At 44.3% G+C, this 21,493-nt stretch overlaps 1 protein-coding gene across 1 annotated transcript in view; it reads left to right on the top strand.

Annotated features, from left to right (window-relative positions):
* suclg1 (succinate-CoA ligase GDP/ADP-forming subunit alph) overlaps positions 1 to 20,517 on the top strand; it is a 37,374-nt gene extending 16,857 nt beyond the window's left edge. Inside the window, exons 6-9 of the mRNA XM_084318090.1 lie at positions 2,483 to 2,566; positions 5,487 to 5,638; positions 12,259 to 12,447; positions 20,039 to 20,517. Coding sequence (XP_084174216.1) covers positions 2,483 to 2,566; positions 5,487 to 5,638; positions 12,259 to 12,447; positions 20,039 to 20,065 — 452 coding nt within the window. The 3' untranslated portion in view covers positions 20,066 to 20,517. The remainder of the gene's footprint in view (positions 1 to 2,482; positions 2,567 to 5,486; positions 5,639 to 12,258; positions 12,448 to 20,038) is intronic.
* Positions 20,518 to 21,493: the final 976 nt, after the last annotated feature.

The raw sequence follows: 21,493 nt of genomic DNA, 5'->3' as shown, positions 1-21,493 counted from the left end.
CCAGAGCCCAAATGTGTTTCCCCCCCCTCGCAGCGTTTTCCCCATGTTTTCTTTCCGAGATGAAACTCCCCTTTTATCGCGGGCCGAGTGTTTTCCCTGTTAGCGCCACTCTGCTTTTCTCCTCTCAGACGCCAGACAGCTTGATGAGATGTGTGTGTTGCCGCTGCAGACCGCTAGATCTCCGCAGACGCTCTTCTGTGGTAAAAGGAAAATAAATAAAAAATCAACTGATATTTCCTCCACCGCGGAGACGGGAGAGTGTGTTTCAGAGATCACAGTGATCCCCTCGTGGCGCATAAATACAAATCGATACAAAGCAGAGAGAAAGATTTAATTTAATTTCAAACCTTTATTTCAACTCGTAAGACACTGAGGTTAGCCGTGTTTACAGCGACACCAAGCTTACAAAACGAGGCAGTTTATTAGCAATTTCATATATATATATATATATATATATATATATATATATATATATATATACAAATTGTGGGGCACCTGGGCCCGTACCTGGTTCAACTAAATCGATAAAGTCCCATTAGCCAGATTAAATTAACCCGATGTTTGAATCCAGGCTTTCCCTGTTCCTCGAACGCTGATTCAATCTCGTTAATTCGAACCAGACTTGATACTCAGGATAATTGCGCGCGGCCGCCTCACCTGAAAAGACAGCAGGTGTCGATCGCAGAAATCCTGATTTTCTAACGGAATTGATTGATTGAAAACTTTATTAACAGATTGCAGAATGGGTACACTACAGTACGGCTCAATAGCCTCGCCGACAAGTTAAATGCATAATCTATAGGCTCATTTTAAATCCCTCATTACCCCAATCAATCAGATTATATTTCTTTAAATGAGTATCTGTACTGTATGTGCTTACTGTAGGTATCATGTACTATTGCAGTGTCTAATTTCCCACGGGATAATAAAAGTATTTCTATTCTATTCTATTCTATTCTATATAAATACATGGTTCCCAAAGTTTTCAAGGTGCGACCCCCGAAATAACGTGTCAGAGAGGCTTGGAGGCTATAGTTTTACTATTAATCAGGTTTGAATCTGTTTTGGACATTATCCATACATGCATTGAATTGATTAACCTTTGGTTTATACCAGTGACGCCAGTCATGTTAATCACCTTCTTGTTCATCATCAGATAACAGTGCTTGAACAGATAAATGCATTTTCTCAAAACGTCCACGTCATCAAATCCGTCAAACAGCGCGTCTCCTCAGACATTTTAATCCCAGTTACAATATCACAATAACGTGTGAGTGACAGTGATACAATTCAACAATCCACAGATTCGGAGCGGCTGGGTAGCGTAGCGCACTAAGCGTCTGTCTACCACCGCAGAGACAGTGGGATCGAATCCAACTGCCAGCGGTACCTCCGGCTTGTCGGTCGTCCGTGCATTAGACCTGTCTCAAACCCTGCCCCTTTTCTTGATCCTCCAATCACAGCTGTCGCTTACCTCTGACTTCCTCGTACAAACTTTGTTTGTACGAGGAAGTCGGAGGTAAGCGACAGCTGTGATTGGAGGATCAAGAAAAGGGGCAGGGTTTTGAGACAGGTCCATCGTTGTAAACAGCGACTCCTACAGTTCGGTCGGGGCGCCTGCACAGCGAGGGAAGGATCAAGGAGAGGTAGTGTGACCTTCCACACGTTACACTCTCCCAGTGAGAGTCCGCACTGCCAGGTGAAAAGAAGCGGTGGGCTGGCTACACATGTGTCGGAGGAAGCATGTGATAGGTCCGGGAGGGCGGAGACTAAGTGCGCAACGACCACGAAGGGGATTGGGAATTGGCATAACGACTAACATTGGGATGGGAGAAAAACGGAAAAAGGAGGGGGAAAAAGATGATACCAAAAAAATATAAATCCTCAGATTCGTCGTAATTCACATCCACAATCCATGCATATAGACGCTTCAAGGGGAGCTCCTTCTCCAGCACCGTCGTCTGGAGTCTCTTCCTGTTTGCTCTGCTTAAAACCCCACCAGTTGATTAGTGATGCAGCTCACCTGTTCAGCTCACCTGTTCCTGTTCCACAGTGTGAGCAGGTAATTAGGGAGGTACCTGCCCTCGATTACCTTCCCCAGTGGCCTGGATTAGGGGAAGGTTCTCTAACGTAGGCCATCCCTCTACCAGAGGCACTAGGGTGCCACAGAATAAACAATAAAAAATCAGCTAAGACAGTTACAAGTCGACACACAGTGGTCGGTTATAATACTTTTGAATGCAGCAAAAGAAGGAAGAACCTTCAGCTTCAGAGTCGGTCAGTCAGTTGGAGGGCATTGGAAATGGAAAGATAAATTCCATTTCAATGTAACCGTTTTCTTTTAAATATATTTTTTTCATTTCCATCACCTCTTGTCATGTCATGTACTTGTACGCATGTTTTATAGGCCTGGTCGTTGAATTGAGGTCAACTTGTTACAAATATGTTGACATTGTGGAATTGTTTTCCTTGTTCTTGTCAGGCATTGTGTCCAGATCAGGTACACTCACATATGAAGCAGTGCACCAAACTACACAAGTGGGCCTGGGCCAGTCACTCTGCATCGGTAAGCCTGTTTCTTATTATCATGTTTCTTATCATGCTGTTACATAGTTAGGCGACTGTTATTGTTTTACTTATGTAAGCTGTATTACCGATACCATTGATATGTGCATGGGTAAAGGATGTGGTCTAGCTCAAGAGCTGTTTAAAATACCAGATGGAACTTGATATAGACATTTAAAGGTGCTACAGTATATAGATACTATTCTTATTATAATACATCCACGGGGGTGATTGTTCCTATGACATTTTTTTGCACTGCACTATTGCATAATTTTACTCCATCTATTCTATTTGACTAACTATTTTATTGCACTACACTATTGCACTATTTTACTCTGTATTCTGTTTTACTCTTTTTATTATCGTCTATTTTAAAACATCCATAGAATCAAACCATAGACAAGGTGGCCTATTGCGATGTTGGATCCTAATGTGAAAAACGATGTGATTTTTATGTCTGCACTTTATGTGCTCATTTTGTGCCCGTCTTTTTTTACTGCTGTGAAGCATTTTGAGCTGCAATTCTTGCATGATTCTATACAAATAACGTTTATTATTATTATTACACTTCAGTTGGACATTATTAGTAATAATAATAAGTTGGATTTATATAGTGCCTTTCATGGAACCCAAGGATTCTTTACAAAGCAACAAAAAGACAAATAAAACATAAGCAGAATAAATAATAATAACAATGAAGGACCAGGGCCCTGTTTCTTGTACCTGGATAACTGAGTTAGCCGGATAACTTTAGCTGGATAACTGGGTTAGCCGGACTTTCCGATTTCATGTACCTGGATTTTCCAAATCACCATGACAACATATCCAAAAGTTTGAGCCTGGTCGAAAGCAGAGTTCAAGTTCAAGTTAGCCTGAACTATCGCCACGCCCCCGCAAAGAAGTGACAGCCCGTTTCCTGAAACTATTCCCACAGTCTACGATCTGCATTATACCATTCTGAATTACGTTTTTGTGCTCCATTCTTCCAGAGGGGGCTTTTGAAATGTAAAATAGACCCAACATGCTGATACTAAATTCACTTTGTCCTAAATAATGCACGTTATATATACCGTGGCGACGGTGGCGCTCGCTCGTGCGACGTACACATTATGTGGTTATTTTAATTGTAACTGGGATTAAGATGTCTGATGAGATGCGCTGTTTGACGGATTTGAGAAATTGAATGAGCCGTTGACGTCACATGAATGAATGAGGATAAAGAAATAAAACTTCATTCAAAATAAGGGATATTCTAAACACGGGTCTCTCGTTCATTAATGTATAAACAATGAATCTATCCCATCTGGCACAGTGGCCCAGCGGTAGCGCTCAAGTCTGCCAACCTAGCGATCCGGGTTCAAATCCCGGTGTTTCCAATATGATTTTTTTGAATATAATATTAATGATTATACGCCAAAGTAGCCTGGTTTTAAGTTAAAATATTATAAATCTACATGCATTGAGGATGTCATTCTTTATATAGCTCTCAACGTGCACCAAATTGAATTATTCCTATATTGCAAAAAGAAGGACCCCGGTCTTGAACCCGGGTCGTCCGTGTGGAAGTCAAAAGAACAACCCGTTAGACCACATTGAAGATAAGTTAAACATTGACTATACATCAATCAATGGGCAAGAAAGCCGTCTCGTAATTCTGTATAACAGTTAACTAGTTATTTTCGCTAGCAAGATCTCATTTGATTATTCAATCCAGCAGGCAAGTTTAAAGAAATATAATCTGATTGATTGAGGTAATGAGGGACTTAGAATTAGCCTATAGATAACGCATTTAACTTGTCGGCGAGGCGATTGAGCCTATTGCAATCTGTCAATAAAGTCTTAAATCAATTAATCAATCAATGCCGTTGAGAATCAGGGTCTCTGCCATCGATACGTGCTGGCTTTCCACCTAAAACGGGAGCGCGCATCTAGCCTGACTTGAGCCTGACTCTCAAGTCTGGCTTGAGTTAACGAGACTGAATCCTCCTTTGTGAAACAGGGAAATCCCGGCTTTGAACATCGGGTTAACTGAAGCTGGATAATGGACATGTTGATCGACTTAGTTGAACCACGTACATGAAACAGGGCCCAGGAGAACAGGTGGGTTTTCAGTAGTGGCTTGGAGAGTAAAACATGACGTGATTGTGGAAATCCAACCGCATTGATTTATAAATCAATGTGCGTTTGCTAGATTCAGATTCAATAGTTGATTACCATTGCAATGAAACATTGATTGTAATTTGTCTTGGTGAGTGCACAGGTAAACGACAATCATAACAGTACAGTATAATACTCATCAGCATAGAGATTTTTAAGAGGTAAAATCACAGAGTCACAGAGTTGGAGAGAAGAAGTGGGGACAGAATGGGTTGGAGAGTGATAGGCAACCTTCGGAACGAAGAAGCTACCTGATGATGAAAACACGTGATGGAAAATCCTCTTACTGTAGGTTCTTAGGGCTTGTGTCCATAGCGGACGTTTTATGAGTTGTCAGCTCCTTTCCGTCATTCATTTCTATGCTACAGACGCGACAGGCGCGTTCCTTTTCCCAGCGCCGCGCCTCGTGTTTTAGCGCTCTCTGCGGCAGCGTTTTTGGGTGGAGCGCTCCCAGCGCCTAAAGTTGAAACTAGTTCAATCAAGGTCACTTTTTCCGACCGACAATCAACATCGAGCAAGCGGGGGAGCCGCGGCAGTCGTGAGACTCAGGAAAACGCTCAGTCTTTTTTTTTGCTTTTCAAAGCGGTCCGCCTTGAAAAAAAACTTCCGCTATGGACACAAGCCCTTAGTCAGGTTCACCTGGTTCTTGGGTTCTTAGTCAGGTTCACATGGTTCTGGGGCTGAAGAAACATCTGAACAATATCACATTAAAGGAAAGACGAGAGTATTGAGTCGGGGACCCATAAAGCTTTGGTTTTGTCCAGGTATTGGTGGAGATCCATTCAACGGTACAGACTTCATTGACTGTCTGGAGGTGTTCCTGAATGACCCCAAGACGGAGGGCATCATCCTGATCGGAGAGATCGGTGGCAACGCTGAGGAGAACGCTGCAGAGTTCCTCAAGCAGCACAACTCTGTAAGCACACACACACACGCACACACACACAGACACACACACAGAGACACACACGGATACAGATACAGGCGACTCAGATTTTTAGGAAGTACAGAGAAGCCCCCCCCCCCCCTTCCACTGGAATAATGTGAAAATGGCGCTCTGGTGATGAGTTATGCATAATTAACTATCTGTATCAAAGTCATGCCTCCAAGAGGAGTTAACTAGAAAAAAAAAGTTTGAGTTGAGGGGACCTTTAAATGTGTTTGGAGGAAATGGCAAGGCTACAATGTAATCAGATCCCCCCCAACAATCACTAATTGTGCAGCCCCCAGTGAGAACCCAGTGAGCAACTGCGCCTAGCAACCGAGCTCGAGCTAGCGTCAGAGTCTGAGGTGAAGAGAAATTCCGCCAAACGTACATCTTTATATCTTTACTTTTGTAACTTCACAGGGAAGTAATATTTGTAAGTAATCCTGGGACTTCTTTTCACAGTAATGTATTTTCCTCAATACCAGTATGGCCGTGAAATGGGTATTACATTAAATTCAAAGTGGTTTTAAAAAGTCTTACATTTAACTTGAAACCTGCCAGAACCCACAGGGCAACAGAGCTGAAGTTAAGTCTATTATTAGTCACGCTCGTTTTGAACCATTCAGCTCTAGTGAGCAGCCACTTTCCTTTTGATTGCACAGGGTTGCCACAGAGCCCCCCCCCCCCCCCCCCAAGCTTTCTCTCTGGTTGTATGTGTGTATTTTGTGTGTGGGGGGACTTGAGGGTGTGCGCTACAGGGCATGCTGTTCACATGGCAGAGAGTACAATCACTGTTTGGTGATGCACACTAGACGGATACAGGTGTGGCAGAGAACACACTGCAGGGTGGCTCACATGGTTAGTTATCTGAGAACCTTCAGGTGATGTATCCTCTCACTCCAGCAAGGCCTACCGTATACTTAAGACGTCGCTACTTGCATAAAATGAGTTTTCCATACATTTGCAGTGAGTGGTTTTTTTCAGTCTGTGTCTAAGGTGCTCCGGAGCTGAAAAATAGATTTGATTTTGCTCCGGGCTGCCCTAATGCATGCAAATCCACCCCCCCCCCCCCCCCCCCCTGCCGTCTCAGGAGAATAACTCCTCTCTTACTCAACGTAACCCCCCCCCCCCCCCCCACCCACTCAATCACCTCGAGTGTTGACAACTGAGGACTGTTCACATGAAACAACTGACATGCACAGAAAAGCCCAGTGGAGCGTGGGAGTCGGATCTTCCGGTGGGGGACTATTGTGTCGAGCGTTCGTACACAAAACGGCTTAGTTGAACCTTTTTTAAATGCTTCCGAATAGCAGCCGCGGAGCGAAGCGCTTAATCATCTCTCAAGATGGCTGACTGTTTCAAAATTAACTTCTCTTTTGATTTGAATCAGTTTGTACTGTATGCCGGTCCCTGATGCACACTGTGAGATAGTCGGTGGAGGTCTGAACGATTGTTCGCTTGAAAGTAGCAGACTATTTCAGAGGAACAGTTCAAAACACACAGTTCAAAATGAAGCTGGTTTTTAATTTGCCCATAATATCACATATCCTAAAACTTGTGTGAATGTATTTAGTTGGAGAAGGATTCGGTATGGAAAATGCACAAAGTCATTACGATGTCACATTAAATACAGCTCTGTGAAATTAAAGGAATACCAAGGCTAATGAATGAGTCGACGAGCTTTCCTTTTTAAAGGTCTAATCAGTGATCCAAATTATAAACAAATTGGTTGCCCCACCATATTGTAGTAGTAGCAAATAGTAATTGAGACATTTTCATTCTCTTAGTTGATTGACTTGACTAACACTAAGCAACAGGTAAATATCCATTTGGAATTGTATTCATATTGTTTAAGCACTGGAGAAAAACACTTATATTATTATGATTTACAATGGGAATGTTCCAAAAAAATTCAAATTTTGTATCTAAAACCCAAACTCTCCAATAATGTATGTGTATTTACCCCAGATTGATGAAGAAATACAAAACAGATTGGGGCTTTAAGTGCAGTTTTCACATTCGCACTCATTTGTATGCTGTCACCAGTGCAGACAGTTGGCGATATTTTCACCCATAAATCTATCCATAATAAGATGAATATCACATTAATTTAACATCCTTCCCCACCAGACAGATTATAGATAGGATGAGCTTTGAAAGATGAGGGCCAAGGTCTTGATCAATGGCCGTCATGCAACATTACATATATTGAACCCTCTGCTGGGGAAAGATACATTGCACCAATGGGTGCTACTCCTCTGCTTCCCCCATCGCCGTTAACGTCGGCACATATCGATCCCATTACCGACGTCACAATTCACCTTTCAGGAGATAAATCGGTATATTGTTTATCCGTGGATATCTACATATTCTGAAAGCCTATGTACTGCCCTGCCAAGTTCCACCGTCATGCTGCGACTCCTGCGAGGTTCACCCTTTACACCAGTGTCTGGGAAGCCTGCCAACATAACCTCTCTTCCCATAAAGTCACCTGTGTCAAAAGTGTTCTCTGGGGACCCCCGTTTTCTTGTCGCTAGGAATTTGGCCATGAACGTCTGTATTGGAACAGAGCGTATTACTATTTGCCTCTGGCATTTTGCCTCTCTGCTCCTCTTAATAAGACATGAGCTCCCCTGAAAAGATGGGTTTGTGAGATCCGTTGGTTGGAATTGTGGGGGGTCTCTGAAATATTAATTGACTATATGCTTCTTGGCACTGCTTTTTTTTGTAGTGCATTTATTTTTTCGGTGTCGTTAGATCATGTTGTAAACGTTTTTAAAGTTTTTTTCACTTTTTCTCCCCATTTCTACTTTTCTCCCATCCCAATTTCATGTATCCAATTCTTCCCTCCCCTGTCTTGAACGTTGCTAGACTATGCCTCCCACAGGTCGGTTGTAGTGAGGACAGAAGCCTTGCATCACGTGTCCCCTCCGGTACACGAGGAGGCAGCCTGTCGCATCTTTTCGCTGCAGCAGCTCGAACTCGCAGTGGCGAGGAGTAACGCGTGGGAGGCTCACACTGGCTGCCCCCGTCACTTCCTGCTTCCGTCGCACCGGCGTCACCAAACCTACCTGTAGGAGTCGCTGTCCACCACGTCAAATCCCCACCCACTGGCTTTCCCACCCTCGAACACTTGCCAATTGTGTTAGTATGAACGACCGGCCAGCCGGTAGCAACGGTGAGAGCTGGGCTCGAACCCAGCGTCTCCTGCGTTAGAGGCGAACGCCTTGCCCACTGCGCCAATCAGCCGCCCACGTCTTGTTAAAAGAAAAACACCTTTCAATTGATGTATGATTCATACATGGAGGAAACTCATCACCAATTCACTAAAGATTCAGCTACCGGCATGGTATCCCTACCATCACCATCCAAGCGTGGCAGCGCAATGTCATCAACTTCTTTTCTGTTTTACTCAAACTCAAACTTCTGAAAATTATTTCCTTTCCCAGTCCTGCTCAGTTCACGTGCCGAATTGCCATTATTCGTCGACTTGTGTTTTAGTAGTCGGCAAGCGTACAGTCATACATACATTTTTGGATTAACCAAACAAATCTTAAGCCGATCGACTCTGAAGAGCAACAGGAACCGAATGAATCTACCGCAAATGTTAACTTAACAACTGATGCTGACGTTACACCTGCTGGCACTGCTGCCAGCACAGACCCAACCAATACCTCGGGCAGCATAGGCCAATAGAAGAAGCTGGAAATGGCGGTAACGGAGGAACCGCCATTTCCAAGAGGAGAAGAGGCTGATGATGATGCTAACCATTTACAATTTAGTCATTTAGGCTGACTCTTTTATCCAAAGCGACTTACAGATTGTGAACAACAAGTCAGCAGGAAGGGTACATCTCTGGCAGCTAAGGGTCAGTGGCATTGTTCGTCAAATAATAGAGCTTGAATGTTACACTCTTGAGTGCATAGTTGTATTGGCAAGATGGGTAGTAGTATAAGCATAGTAGCATAGTATTGGGGAAAAAGACGGTAAGTAAGAGGGTTAGTTTTTTTCTTTTTCTTCAGATATTGTTTGAAGAGTTGTGTTTTTAGTCGACGGCAGACATTTGGCCGGGTTTCAGCTGTCCTGACTGGTCAGACTAACCTCACCTGCCCCTCTCTCCCGGCTAACTGTACCAGCTAGCAGTGGAAATGAATGGTAGAAAGGTAACTCATGGCTACTCGCGCAGAGATACAAAACCTCTTCTGTTGACTACTTGGAACGCGCACTTGCTATAAGACACGGGTCGGTATGTGCGCTTGTTAACACTGGGTGAGCCAGCTAAAGGGATTCTGTGTCCGCAAGTTACAAGACAAAAGCACCAGGCAAAACGCAGGACATGCCTCCCACCTCATCCGAGTGTGAGAGAGGTTGTCTGCCGTTAATGACACTGACTGCGTTTCTCCTTTTCGTGGATCTTAATGGACCCTTTTTGGGGAAAAAGTTTGATCCAACAACTTTTATCTCCATCTTGAATTAAATCAGGTCATCGCCAGGTCATATCATGGTGTTCAGGATGAACAGTGAAAGCAGTTGAGCCCAGGCCTCCATGGGCTGTTAGCACTGTATTGTATGTGATGCCCCCCCCCAAAGCGCTGGTATAGTTGACAAACTGACCTAAGCCACCATGAAGATTTATTGGTTTTCAGCCTCTTGACGGCCTTTAGACCTGGCTCTTCACCAGAGAGCTGCCCTCATCATCAGATCTTGTGAAAACAAACACACACCAGAGTTGCAGTCTGGCACCAGAGACCATTTGTGTGTTGTTCCGTGTGCGTCTGCTCGAGCTCATGGACCGTGTGTGTGTGTGTGTGTGTGTTGCTCTGTGTGCGTCTGCTCGAGCTCATGGACCATGTGTGTGTGTTGCTCCGTGTGCGTCTGCTCAAGCTCATGGACCATGTGTGTGTGTGTTGCTCCGTGTGCGTCTGCTGGAGCTCATGCCAGCTCTATTAATATCTGCCTTTCATGTGAATAGGGGGTTGTAATTGTCTCCATTCTGTCTTAATCTTAGGAAGATTACGCCTCACCCTGTTGCAGCCCCCCCCCCCCCCTCCCCCATTCCTCTTTAGAACACAGGTCCTGTTGGCACACAGAAGTGGAGGGGGGAGGATGGGGGCGGGGGGGTGGGGGGGGTATGGCACAACCCTCTTTTGTCTCATAATTAAAGTAATATATCTTACCCGCTAACCAATAGAAGACAAAAGGCGGGAAACAGGAATGCTAATATGACTTCCTCTCCTTTTATACGCCGCAAGCACTTAGTACACAGGGAGGTGGGGATTAATAGAGTAATTAAAGCCCTAACCTGTTTAGGTTGATGTAAGACTCTGTTCCACACCGGGGCGGTTTGTTTTAAACTCAAACTAAAGGGGGAGACGGAGACGGAGACAGAGAGAGAGAGAGAGAGAGCGAGACGGAGCCGCTTGGCTCACCTCGAACATTCTATCAACGGAGCGCACTCTCGTACGAGAGGGATGGAACCCATGAATGAAATATATATTCTTAAGACCACCTTAAAAGTCTTAATTGCCGTTCTGCCACTTGAACCGCTGTCGCTTCACTCATTCTTGATTGCAATCCCCCCCCCCCCCTGTTCGCCATTGAAGTGTCGTTACAGTACAACTCATTAGTAATGTATCATTAGCCGAGCCTTTCCTTTTTTATTTATTTTTTTTATCATGGCAGATGAGCAGATCGACTGATGGCGATTTAAACAATTAAACCCTGTCATAGCCGGCGTGTGTTAACATTAGCTGCCCGTCCGTCCCGCCAGTGCCGGGTCCCCGTAGTGGAACGTGACGCGCTGCGGCGGAGGTGCACCTTAAACACCAACACATGTTACAGTAGCTCTCTGACGATAGGCTGTCGAACACCCCACACCGATATAGGAGTGTGGACTGAGCTTAGGCGCATTGCGCACCACCTCCCCCTCTCTACGATTATAATGCTATTCCCAGGGATGAAATATTAGCCGTTAGGCACACACACACACGCACTCTATCTCCCTCTCCCGCAGACACATCTTTCCAGCGAGCCTCCACCTACCCCAAATTATGATGTTATTGCTGAACATGAAATATTAGCTTCCCCCACCTTTTGGAAAATGATCTGAACTGTTGAATGTAGCCATCCATCAGCGGGGCCGCGCGGCAGGGACGGCCGCTGAGCTAATCGGTGCCAACGTGACTAATTACCATCTCAGAAATGAGATGATGTGAAATGGCAGGAGCGCAGGGGGGGGGGGGGGGGGGGGGGCTCGCTATCTGCCCGCACACCCACCCATCCATGCAATTAAATGGCCTGATTGACCCATTGTTTTAATAATGCAGGCTGACGCAGCGAAAGCCGTTCAGACAAACCTGTTGGGAGACGTGGGAGAAGGTGGTAATGGGGAGGACATGCGGCGAGTGTTTCCTTTTGTTTCTATTCAATGCAGATGTAATTTTAATGCTGCCGTTTCTCGTCTCCTTTCACTCCCCGCTTCTCTCCCTTTCTGCCACTTTCTCTCTCTTATTTCCTTTTCTTTCATCCTCCTGCTTTTGCCTCTTCCTCCTCTACATCTGCTTTCTTCACCCTCCTCCTCCTCCTCCTCCCCCGCCCCCTCTCCGCAGGGCGCCAAGGCCAAGCCTGTGGTGTCTTTCATCGCCGGGCTGACCGCTCCTCCCGGCCGCAGGATGGGCCACGCCGGCGCCATCATCGCCGGGGGCAAGGGCGGAGCCAAAGAGAAGATCGCCGCCCTGCAGGCCGCCGGGGTGGTGGTCAGCATGTCGCCCGCCAAGCTGGGGAGCACCATGTTCAAGGTGAGGCCTCTTCTCCCGCCGGCGGCGCACGTGTGGTCGTAGGGAAATAAAGATCCGCCTGGGTTATTTATATCATTGTGATAATCGGAAGGACTTTTGGATACCTTTTTCAATATATCACGATACAGATGAAGCCCTTAGAAGTCAGGCATCTACTGCTACTCTACCACTACTCCACCACTCCACCTCCAAACTGATTTTGTGACTCCTATTGTTCTGGACCTGGCCAGATTTCACACCTCCACTGCTCACCCACAGGCTGGGGAGATTTTCATCTTACATTTGTATTCGTCCCAAATGTCCCAGCCCCATCCGATTTCTTGCTTAGGTGTGGTTGAACACATTACATTTTATATTCATCATATTTGACTGCATGGAATTATGAAGTGTGATACAGTGGAGTGCAGACCCAGGCTCAACAATCTTGCCACTTTGCTGTTACTTTCACACTTGACATTTTACTGGGTAGATGACCGCAAATGAGAGTTGCATATATTGCCAGTCTCTACAGACCCAAGCTGTGAATTCATGTTTTATGTAACAAAAATGGCTATACTACCCCTTTGTCACACAAATCCGGCCAAACCACTCACGGGTACCACATCACTTCCTGTTTACCATGCATCTTTCTGTTATTTGATTGGATTCATTGGCTTATCAACAATGTTAATTATACTTATTGATACCATCCGTAGGATATCCCAAATGTCTTCTCATAACATTCAATTTCATGATCGGACAAACTGTTAAGTTCATGTTTTGTGAGAATAGAGCCACCATGAGGCCAAATTACTCAACTTCACAGGGCTCCTCGCTATAGTAGAACAATCACATTTGTTAAGTTTGGTGCAAATCCGACCATATCTGTTGTGCATGAGGAGCCGTATCTCTCGGTAGCGTCTTTTTTCCCACGTTGTAGTTGGTGAAGTTGGTTAATCAGCAATGCAGCATCTTCTAATTTTCACCTAAAATGTTGTTTAGAAACCTAACCGGAACTTTGTGTGAGGTCAATGAAATAGTCGGCTCTGATTGGTCATGACATCATCAGCTCTGATTGGTCTAACAGTTCCTTTTGTGGGGGCAGACGGATCAACGCCGTCATAGGCGGCTATAGGCCCCACGCCGTTAAAATCCCACGCTGCGATCACGTCGTAGATAAACCGTGAATATTAGTACAGTATATTGCCCAGCCCTACAGGACCAGACCAAAGATATGCACGTTTCCAGATCCTTTATTCACCGCAGGTCTGTACTCTTGGGTGTTCTTCTGTAGACAACTTATTAAAACATCAAACTTAAAGCAGTGCCGCTACACTGTGTCCTTTTTTATGGCCAACATGTCACAGAGGGGGTTACCGCAGTTCACTGGAATTCTATTTTGCCGACAAGTGGCAAGGTTGGGATTTAACTTTTAATACGCAATAAAGAAAGCCACCAGTGAAGGGGGAGAAATTAATAAACGTCTCGACAGCGGCTGAGTTAGCGCCACCGCCTCTTTATTTCAATTTATCAGTCGGAAAAGCACTTTTAACAAGATGTATACAAAGTGAAAGCGTGTATTACAGCCATTCATCATCTTGTACTTTCATTACCGGCGCCGGGTGCAACGGCACACAAATATGGATTCACACACACACACACACGCGTGTGTGTCGTTCCCACGGCCCCCAAAGTTTAATTCATAATCATTGCGCGTAATGATGAAAAATGCGCACACCGGTTGTTAATTTCGCAGGCCCCATTGTGTTCATGCATCTCTGTTAATCTCATTGAGCGCCGTAATCGGAGTAATAACGCATAAAGGAGAGTCAACAACCATAATGTAAAACAACGACCTCACCTGTTTTCCCCTGCGTGGGCGATCGGGCTCTTCCCCCGCTGCTGTGCCACTAGAGGTTGAAGTACCGGGGGACACGTCTCTCTCCGAGCCACGTTCATGGCTCATATTCCATTGTGCACCGGTCACGCTCCTGAACTGACCAGCATACGCGTATGAACAGTAATGGTGATGGATGTAAACGTGGAGGACACTGAAGTCGCAGTTTATGTTTGAATGCAGTGGAGGCCAGCTAATTAAAACAAATAGGATTGTATCTGATTAGGGACCACATTATGAAAGTGGCCCAAATCTAAATTGAAAAGATCAGATTCCATGTGATTTGTGCTGTTCACAAAAAAACACATATAAATCTGATTTAGACTTTTACCTGCAGTCTGAACATAGCCTTAGACTCTCTAAGAAAACACTAACTTGAAATGAACAAGCTCAACTCACAAATTGGCAAACTAACGAAAAATAAACGATTGTTCATCGTCCAATATTTGCCTCTTATAATTTTTTTTATTTCTCAATCAATGAATTCCTTCTTGAGAGGAAAACGGTGAAAGCAAAACACAAAAACAGCAAGCCGACAACAGGAAGTGCAGCTGTGGAGGAGTTTCTGTATTATTTCAAGGCATTACATGAGAAAAGGAAACTCCAATACTTACTTCCAACATGGTATCGAGGACAAGATATCGAGTGGCGGTTAATTTTTTTCCATTTTCAACACTGCATTGCAAGGACGAGATACCAAAGAACGGTATGAGATAGACAAAATGTAACTTTAATGAAACGTATAACTGGGCCTGCACTGAAAACGTAGCGTAGATAAGCCTGGCAGTAATAGCCACCATTTATTGCGTGCGCAACTCATTTGAAGTCGTTTGTGGATAAAGGCGTCGGCTAAATGACTTAAATGTGCATGTAATGTGTATCATCTGTATTTAGTGTTGCCAATATATAACCATACTCACTACTCATTATTATCCTATATTCCACTCATTACTCGCTACAAAGCTTGCATTTTGTCAGGTTTAAATGTGGGTAAACCATCGACAATGTATGGCAATTTATGCTTTCATTTTTATATATATCTATATCGTACTCTTAAGTGATGCAGGTATTACATAATCTATATACAACTTCACCACATGGTGTTTTGTATACGTGTCTGTTCTCTCTCTCTCTCTCCTCTCATGGTGTTTTGTATACGTGTCTGTTCTCTCTTCACAATGTCTCACTTCCTTGACCCCAATTTCAGCCACACAAACCTGTTAATCAGGTCTTTTTTTGTTGAGTGGCGTCCTCCATTCTACTCGTTTTCCCTCCCGGCCTCTCTCTCCCTGCCTCCCTCCCTTCTTGACTCGTGTCTTGTCTCATTCAAGCCTCTCTCCATCTCGCTTGTCTGCTGCCCTCAGCTATATTTGGCTCGTCTTGATGCTCTCTCACTCACTCACTCACTCACTCACTCACTCACTCACTCACTCACTCACTCACTCACTCACTCACTCACTCACTCACTCACTCACTCACACAGCCTACACCCACCTAAGTTCTATGCTTGAAGTTGTTTGTTACCCTTAAGTTACTACGTCCTGTCTCTGTATATCGTCGGGGGTGTATTTCACCTCCCCTCGTCCGTCTCCTCTCCGCATCTCCTTCCACGCCTCCTCCCTCTATTAACCTCTCCTGCCTCTCGCCCGCGCTTCTGTTTCACATTTAGGTGGAAACGGTTGATGTATGCCTCCACTTTGTACCCCTACGCCACACACTACTCTCACAGTTGTCAGGACTCAGGACGGTGCCAGTGGGCGGGGTGGGGGTGGGGGGTGCCTGTGGACAGCCATGTCGAGGCCTGAACACAACTCTTTTAATAACTGCCTCCTCCCACACACACACTCCCACCCCCAGGCACTCATCATCACAACCCCCCCCTATCCCATAATGTTTTCTCTTTAATTCCCCTCACACTCCCTCCTCCCTCAGTCAAGGGCAGAGAAGACTGAAGGGCATCTCAGTTGGTTCTTGAGTTTTGCTCCAGTTATCTTGCAGTGTGTGTGGGGGGGGGGGGTGTGTAAGTAGTGTGAGCATGTTTTCTCCACAAGGGGGCAGTAGGCCTCCAGGTGTCCACAAGTCCTTCTGAGTGGGACAACATTATATTTATGTGTGTGTGTGTTCTGCAGATCTGATAAATGGCATTTGCATAAAGGAATTTTTTCCAGTGCAATGGGAAATTCTTGGGGGAACGACATATTCTATCATCCTGCGGCTTGTTTGATATTTTGCAAATTGAATATGTAAATAGCTACATCCTGTTTAATGGCTAACCTAACCTTGTCATTCGCCGGCGCACAGTTTTGAGTCTTTACTCTTAACCAGCTCAGTAACTATAACCTAACTAACCTCTCCCCCAGCCATTCCCACTGACCGGTTGTTGTTATTGTTGTTATCTGTGTCACGAAGTTCATGTTTGTTATCTGTGTCACGAAGTTCATGTTATCAGTTCATGCATCCGCTCAGAGTTTTAAATAACAGATTCACGTCAGACGAGACTATCATTGCCACCCGTCAGCAGGGGAATTGGGGTAACATTAACAACCACTACTCGCCCTGAAACACGCATACCAACAGCATCATCTCGCTCCTCAGTAGGGGTACACAAGCCGGCTGCTCTCTCTCTGTCTCGAGTCTTATCTGATTTTGTGTCGGTAAAATGTAAAGGAATGTGAATCCCTACCCTCCTTCAAAACCGCTCTCAAAGAGCACCTACGGGTGGCTGCAATTAGAAACTGGCCCCGGTAAATGTCAAAATTGGATGTATATTTTTTTATGATCTCTTTTTCTTACACATTACTGTATATTTGTATGTCATAAATGTCTTGATGAATTGAAAATGGGGGACCCTGATTGTAAACGAGACAAAAGTCTTTTTCTGGGCTCTATTCCCCATACCTGGTTCAACTAAGTCGATAAAAAGTCCCATTATCCAGATTCAATTAACCCGATGTTTGAATCCAGGCTTTCCCTGTTCCTCGAACGCTGATTCAGTCTTGTTAATTCGAACCAGACTTGATACTCAGGATAATTGCACACGGCCGCCTCACCTGAAAAGACAGCAGGTGTCGATCGCAGAAATCCTGATTTTTTTTTTTTTTTTTTTTTAACAGCATTGATTGATTGATTGATTGAAAACTTTTAACAGATTGCAAAATGGGTACAATACAGTACGGCTCAATAGCCTCGCAGACGAGTTAAATGCATAATATATAGGCTAATTTTAAGTCCATTACCCCAATCAATCAGATTATATTTCTTTAAATGTGCATGCCCTGCTGGCAGTAGGCTTAATGGAATGAATAATCGAATGAGATCTTGCTAGCGAAAATAATTAGTTCAACTCTTTCAGAATAAGTAGATAGAAACAAGCCCAAAGAGTATCTAATTGATACGAATTATATTATGAGGATATCTGTACTGTATGCGCTCGGCTTAGGTATCATGTACTATATAAATACATGGTTCCCAAAGTTTTCAAGGCGCGACCCCCGAAATAACGTGTCAGAGAGGCTTGGAGGGAGGCTATACAGTTTCACTATTAATCGGGTTTTAATCTGTTTCGGACATCATCCATACATGCATTGAATTGATTAACCTTTGGTTTATACCAGTGACACCTCATGTTCATCATCAGATAACACTAACGGTGCTTGAACAGATAAATGCATTTTCTCAAATTCATTCATCAAAACGTCAAAGGCTCATTCAATTGATCAAGTCACGTCACGTCATCAAATCCGTCAAACAGCGCATCTCCTCATATTTTAATCCCAGTTACAATATCACAATAACGTGTGAGTGACAGTGATACAAACAATTCAACAATCCACAGATTCAGATTCCTCGTAATTCACATCTACAATCCACGCATAAAGACGCTTCAATTTATGCTTGAATGAAACACAATCCGGGCGCTCCGTTAAGCAAATACACAGCGAAGAATATGAAACTAATCAGAGCCAAACGCCCGATAGGTTTCATTCATTAAAAATATCCCAGCGGGATTTGCATTTGCAATGCTCTGCGTTATTAAAATAACCACAGTGTGTGTCGCGAGCGCCGTATCCGTATAACTATGACGTGCATTATTTAGGACAAAGTCAATCCATAGGCTGAATATGATTTATTGTCAGAATTTTAGGTCTATTATTTTACATTTCAAAAGCCCCCTCTAGAAAAATGAAGCACAAAAACATAATTCGGAATGCTATAATGGGATCTAGACTGTGAGAATTATTTCAGGAACGGAGCTGGCATGGGCGTGGCCATGCAGGTTGCGTGTAGCTTTATGCCAAGCAAGCAGTGCAAAAATTTACCGCAGTGGCATGCAGTAATGCGCCTTCATTTTCCGCCGCCCAGCGCCCAGGTCGCGCGGAAATAGGCTGTCTATTGCCATTCTCTTTGACAAACTCTAACCTTAACCAGCTCCTTAACAACGCCTAAACTTAACCGTTCTAACCTTAACCAACTCCGAAACAATGCCTAACCTTAACCATAGAAATTATATTGCCATTCTCTTTGACAAACTCTAACCTTAACCAGCTCCTTAACAGCGCCTAAACTTAACCGTTCTAACCTTAACCAACTCCGAAACAATGCCTAACCTTAACCTTAACCATGCCTAACCTTAACCGGCGAAAGAATACACGTTAAAAAAAAATCACGTTAAAAAATATTTTCGATGGGATTCGAACTCGCCAGCAAACAAGCCATAGGATCCACAGCCATGTGTCCTTGCCAATTGAGCTATTGGTAGATACTGAATAAGGGGCGGTGACTTATATATATTGAGCTCCGCTCGTGTCGGATCTCATGCGCATGCGCGGGCACGCCGGCGCACGCACGCACCTGAGCGAGCACGCCGCCGCCGGTGCACGCACGGTAGCATTTGTCTGAAAAGAAGGGCGCTTTACCGCACTAGCGTGCGGTGACGAATGCGGAAGCATTTTTGCACTGCTTGCTTGGCATTAACGTACAGGCGTCCTTATAGAGCTAACTGAACTTAACCCTGCGCTGGAGCAGGTTCAAATTTTTGAAAGTTGTTTGTATTGAGCCGTACTGTATTGTACCCATTCTGCAATCTGTTAAAGTTTTCAATCGGTCAATCAATTGGACATAGCTACAACAATAGCTCTTCAACTAAAGCTTCTCCAGGAGCTGCTATAGGTCTATTTTCACCGTGATCAGTCCAGTAAACGGTGCGTGCAGGAATGGCAGAATGGGTGTATCACTGGTCAATTGGGGCGGGACTAATCTCTTGAACTGGCCAGGCTTGAGGCACTACAGATGCCACAAACCTAGTTACACAATACGTATTGGCTGTTGTGTTCATGTATACGTTGAACATTAATGAAACATCCCAATGTTTTGACCTGGACCACTTTTTTTATTTTGAGATTTGTTTTGAGTGAGAGAAGGTCATATAACCTGGTTCAGTTTTGGAGAGAATGTTATTTAATAGTCTATGTTTTATGAACATACAATTGAATTTTCCATTAGAAGAAAAGTTACAAAAATGCTATAAATTATAGTTGGAAAATAATCCGACCTCAACAGATCTGCCCCTCCTTTCCTCAACAGATCTGTAGCCCAAGATCAAAACAAACCGTCTGAATTCGCCATGAATAAATCACATTCTCTCTTTTTTCCCCTCACTTTATTTCTCTCTCTCTCTCTCTCTCTCTCTCTCTCCCTCCCTCCCCATCTTCGCAGGAGTTTGAAAGGAGGAAGATGTTGTAAATTGGGAACAAAGGAATCCAGTCCTCCCCTGGCCGGATTGAAGATGAGCAGGCTGATTTTTAAATGGTTCATACCCTACAGTCTCCTTAACGCCCCCCCCCCCCCCCCCCCACACACACACGTACGCACATGCAGTGTTCAGCTTCATTTTGAACTTGTTGTACCTTTACAAACGGAGAAGGAATGAGTAACGCTCTTAATGGTGTCCCACATGACTGTATAAAATATAAAAGCCTTTCTAGAGGGACCCATGTCCACCTGTTAAACGTTACGGTGGTGGTTGTTTTTCTTCTGCTCCTCACAAGGTCTCTTTAGCAGACACTTGGAGCAGACATGCCGTGGTAACCTTGGTGATCGTATCCCGTCTTATTATCTCACTTGTGCTGTAACAAAGTGTTCCATCAACTGTTCTCACTGGCTGTCCACCTGAATAAGAAATATCTCTCAAAACACACCTTTGTTGACTCTTTTCTTTCCTCATATAGAACTTGAGAGTCTGAGTTAGAGAATATTGTACAGATATGCCGGGAAAACTACTACTACTACTAATTCGAAGTCGTGGGTGACCTTAAGATGAGTGCACGCGCGAAAGATGTCTTGAAGTTTCCAGTTAATTGGATGCTAATCGGCTGTGTCTTCGTATGACTGAGTTCACCACCTTATCTGAGGTATGTATATCGGGGCCTCATTTATCATGACATCCATAATGTAAAAGGTTGAAAGTTGATGAAAGGATGCATGCATTCCCAAGGACTCATTACAGTCTAATTTGAAGAGGCAATGTGTTTTTACAGAGTATATGTAATTAAGGGATTAAAAACCCTCACGTGTTTGCATATTCTCCTTGATGAGAGGAGACTAAGACATTTGATCATTTAGCTGATGCTTTTATTCAAATCGTTTAAAAAGTTCTGTACGACAAGTCAGCAGGAAGGGTACAACTCTTTCAGCCGAGTAACGATGTTCATCAAATGGTGCTGAAACTTGGGTGCTGCAGTGTTGAGTGCATAGTAGTAAAGACATTAGTATAGTAGGTAGAGTGCATGAAAGTATAAGGTTTGTTTTTTAGTCTTTCCTAACTGGTGGGAAGTTCGTTCCACCATTGTGGAGCAAGGACCGAGAATAGGTGGCTTCTCTTTGATGACCCTCCCGGAGCTCGGATAGGACTGGGTCTGAGGTGGCCAGAAGATGTAGAGCGGAGGGGCCTTGAGGGTTTTGTAGTTAGAGACCATTGACCGGAGGTAGGCGGGAGCCGTTCCCTTCGCTATGTCATATGCCAGGTTGAGGACCTTGAAGTGGATTTGTGCGGCGATGGGGAGCCAGTGCAGGTCCCTAAAGAAGTGGGGTAACATGGGCTGACTTTGGTAGGTGACCAATTGGAATGCCAATGCTCTGTGATAATATGATATTTATCGTATCAAGATGTAG

This window comes from Notolepis coatsorum (genome assembly GCF_963971535.1).
Source record: "Notolepis coatsorum genome assembly, chromosome: 7".
NCBI classification, from domain to species: domain Eukaryota; kingdom Metazoa; phylum Chordata; class Actinopteri; order Aulopiformes; family Paralepididae; genus Notolepis; species Notolepis coatsorum.
The sequence above is the reverse complement of the archived record's forward strand: the minus strand, read 5'-3'. Positions and strand labels throughout refer to the sequence as shown.